This window comes from Sphaeroforma arctica (assembly GCF_001186125.1).
Source record: "Sphaeroforma arctica JP610 unplaced genomic scaffold supercont1.3058, whole genome shotgun sequence".
Lineage (NCBI taxonomy): Eukaryota > Ichthyosporea > Ichthyophonida > Sphaeroforma > Sphaeroforma arctica.
Genome location: NW_014037500.1, coordinates 1 through 4147, shown reverse-complemented (window position 1 = coordinate 4147; position 4147 = coordinate 1). Strand labels below are relative to the sequence as shown.

Here is a 4147-nt window from a genome sequence, read left to right as displayed (position 1 = left end):
TATATATATATATATATCTGTGTGTATACATATATTCGAATGCGACATTGTATATTTTATATAGACTTCATACAAAGCTATTAATTTTTATGTGTGTGCGAGCTGTGCTCGTGTGCATACAAGATATCATTCAGATGTATATGTATTAATCGGCCACTTTCTAGTGCGTTCTACATTGCTCTCACTTAAAAATCTTGAATGATTTCTCGGATTTGTATAATCGCATTGAGAGGCTAATAGTTTATGTCTGTGTTACACTGTTACAACATCTGCAATAGCCTCTCATTCTGACTTTCACGTGTTCACTACTTTTGTTTGTACACATTCACGCCTGTTTAGCGTCGACTATCAACATATTTTGATGCTATCATGCGTTTAAGTAAGTCACGTATATACACAAAAGCCACTCAGTACGGATTCGGTTCAACCTTCCAGCCCCGAGTGTCAAACAACGCATAAATTTTAGTCTACATATCAGCTTTCCTGCCATGTCTCCGTAAATGCTCATTTCGCACTCCCCACATCTATTTCGGCAGCGCAAGAACTTGCGAATTCGGAGGACCGGCAGAAACAATTCAAAAGCTTCCCAAAAGTATGTGCCCCTGCAATGGGTCTATTTCATACGTTTAAGTATAGCTGCCGTGTTATGTTATGCTATTGGGAGTTGAGATCAAACCCAATCGAAACTTGGTATAGTCACCTGTGCTCTCTTGCGATCGATTAGGTGTTTTGTCAAGCAAACTTGCGAGTGACTGGAAATGTACGCACGATGCCGGGGCTGAAGTGACTATGTTGTGTATGCGTGTGTGTGGAGGCTACCAGTACGGCGAGACGCTCTTTGTTCAAACAGCATCGAGAACTCTGTACTGACCACCGCATTGCTGTACTCCACTTCTAGGATTACCCCGAGAATGTGAAGCGGATCATCGGCGAAATCGGTCGGTACCACCAAGAGATACCACTGTTCAAGATTAGTCAAACGAAAGACGTCTTCCTTAAGGTGTGTGTACCTGCACGATAGACTATATGAAGAAGGAAGTGGTGTAGTTCACTGTTCAAGATCAGTCAAACTATAGACGTCTTCCTTAAGGCGTGTGTACCTACACGGTAGACTGTATGAGGAAGGAAGTGGTGTAGTTCAAGCGTGCCTTTGTGCAAGTTAGTGCGACTGTATTGTCCGGGGTTCCCCTTGGGGAGGTACCGAACTTACACAGTATTGTGCGGATGTAGGCCGTTTAACAGTGAGATATATATATATATATATATATATATATATACATCATGGAAAGGTGCGCTTGGCTCGTGTTTGCTGGGTTCGGGTCTTTTCTGTCCTACACCCTTATCTCGGGGCGAGGGCTTATTGAATGCGATGAGTCGATTTCTCGTTGTGGATTGCTTTGTATGGCAGTTGGGTCGCTAGGCGTCGTGTCGAGGACGAATCATTCGGTGACGCACATGTGCAAATCCTGCCATCCCCCCTTATTGCGCACCCCATTGTTTACACCCGAGCACACCAAGTGACGCACTCTTCAGCTTGATAGCTCCATAGCTCTAGCTGAACACCTGTATGTACCTACCGGAGCCTCTACTCGGCCTTCTTACGCCCATTTGTTGTATTGGACTATATCTATCAGACCGTGTCTGTATACCTGGCGAGGAATCCACAGCAACAGCACGACCCCACACTGATTCACATGGCCGGGCTATTCGTGTACGTCTACCACGACTCCCCTTCCGAGCTCTACTTCTGTTTCGAAGCTCTGATGGACCGTCTGGGTAGGTGAATGCGGCACTGAAACCCGTTGCATGTTGTGATCTTCTTCTTGTATGTACCGAAATCCATGCTCTACACACATGTAGTTGACATTGGGCCAGTCGGTGGATATGGCGTGGGTGTATGTCTATAAAGCGCTGGTGTAATTTCTGGGTTGGTAATGGTTTTATTAAGACCTCATTTGTTTGTGAAACGTGGACCAGCATTTGTTATATGCTGCTCTGGTCGCTTAAGACCATTTGCGGTTGGATAGGCGGCTCTAGTATTGGGACGCTCTCATGTTCCTTATATGTACATCGTTTTACATTCATGCATTCCGGTACTCATTCCGGTACGCCCAGTGTTCATGGCACTCTCATTGTGCGCACGAAATCAATCGCTTTGCCTGTGCTTGCAGTCATCCATCCAGTGATACAGTTAGGCTTAAGCCACACCACCATCACTTTCGTCACTTTCTTCTGATGCTGTGTATACTAACAATATCCTTTAAATTGATATTCCAGGCTTCTCCGACCCCAACAACCACAATCGCGCGCTGAGTGACTTCATGAACGCCTTCCGCATGTCCATGCCTGAGCTGTACCACCACTTCGAGGACGAAGAGGTGGACGCGAGAGATTGGGCGTTGAGTTGGATGAAGTCTGTGCTGGCTGTAGAGCTGCCGCTGCCCTGTGCGATGCGTCTGTGGGATACGTACTTTGCCTACCACGAGGATGGCTTTGCGTTACACCCCTATGTATGCCTAGGTGAGCAGAGACCGAGTTGTACTTGTGGTTGTGTGTGTAGGTGTGGTGTTACATCCCTATAACCCTATAACCCTATAAGGCCAATGGCATAGGTACGTGTTGTTGCTATGATGTATGCGGAGTATATCTACCGCTCTACACGTGTTGTCGTGCCCTTGTTTCCGTTGGGTTAAGGTGTCCACCGCAAAGTTATACCAGTCGATTGGTTCTATCACTCGAAAAACAAAAAAACAAAAAGAAGCTCAACTTAACCGCATACACATTCTGGTGCAGCTATTCTGCGGTATCTGCGGGAAGATCTACAGGACTACGAGCGAGACGAGATCATCCACCGCCTGCGCCATCTGCCCGAACTGGACATTGACATGGTGTGTGCTGAGGGTGTTGACGGGTGTTTGTGAGACACGTACGTATGTGCCTTCCTCTATGCGGTCATGCACGTGATATGTACGTGCTGCCTGTGCCGACATTGACATGGTGTGTGCTGAGGGTGTTGACGGGTGTTTGTGAGACGCATACGTATGTGCCTTCCACTATGCGGTCATGCACGTGATATGTACGTGCTGCCTGTGCCGACATTGACATGGTGTGTGCTGAGGATGTTGACGGGTGTTTGTGATACACATACGTATGTGCCTTCCTCTATGCGGTATGCACGTGATATGTACGTACTGTCTGTGCCGACATTGACACGGTGTGTGCTGAGGGTGTTGGCGGGTGTTTGTGAGGCACATACGTATGTGCCTTCCTTCATGCTGTCATGCACGTGATATGTACGTACTGCCTGTGCCGACATTGACGCGGGGTGTGCTGAGTGAGTTCACGAGTGTTTACCTCCCTGTTGTAAATGGCTCACGAATGTACACTGTCGCAACCAGACAGTCATACGTTGACCTTCGTATTCCATACTTACCAACGGTTTGATTGATGGGGTTGATACTGATGCATGTGTGTACAGTGACACGGGTGTGTGCTGAGTGTGTTCGCGAATGTTCCCCAGTCATTTGTGTATATCTCTTCAGCCTGGTATGTACATGCTTTGTACTCACTGACTGGGCTGGGCATGGGTATGGTGTGTGAAGAGTGTGGTTGCGAGTGTCCATTACCCACTTACTTGTAAGCCTGTATATTTACGTTGTGCCTGTGTTTCCTTTTTCCTCGACTCCTTTGAAACGTGGCAGCATTGAAATGTTTATATATACAATCCCATCCTGTTATTACGCTGGTACTATATATATGTGTGTTGTACTTGATCACACACTCGTTAGTTCGTTCCGCCTGATATCCTGGTCTGTATATGTGCCTTTTCGTGAGTAAATGCCACTCTACATGGGTATTCTTCTCATATCGGAATATTAATAATTAACCAATCATTACTTTAGGCGCCGTTGCGATTGTGTGCTTTTGACCCTTGCAACGAGTTGATTTTTCTCCTATGCTAACTATTCCCTCCGACGCGAGTGTCGATCTTGTCCAAAATCTTAATTATGTCATATATATATATATATATATATATGTATACATACGCACACACACACACACACACACACACACACACACACACATATATATATATAAATATATATATATGTATATATATACTTATGTTTATACGTATATATACGTA

The 4147-nt window shown here is 45.6% G+C and overlaps 1 protein-coding gene across 1 annotated transcript; it reads left to right on the top strand.

Annotated features, from left to right (window-relative positions):
- Positions 1–478: 478 nt before the first annotated feature.
- On the top strand, positions 479–2921 carry SARC_13242 (hypothetical protein; the record flags this gene model as incomplete). The annotated part of the gene is made up of 5 exons (XM_014292630.1): positions 479–592; positions 899–1000; positions 1635–1776; positions 2278–2520; positions 2794–2921. Coding segments are annotated over 5 exons (729 nt in total), but the record flags the coding sequence as incomplete, so codon positions are not given.
- Positions 2922–4147: the final 1226 nt, after the last annotated feature.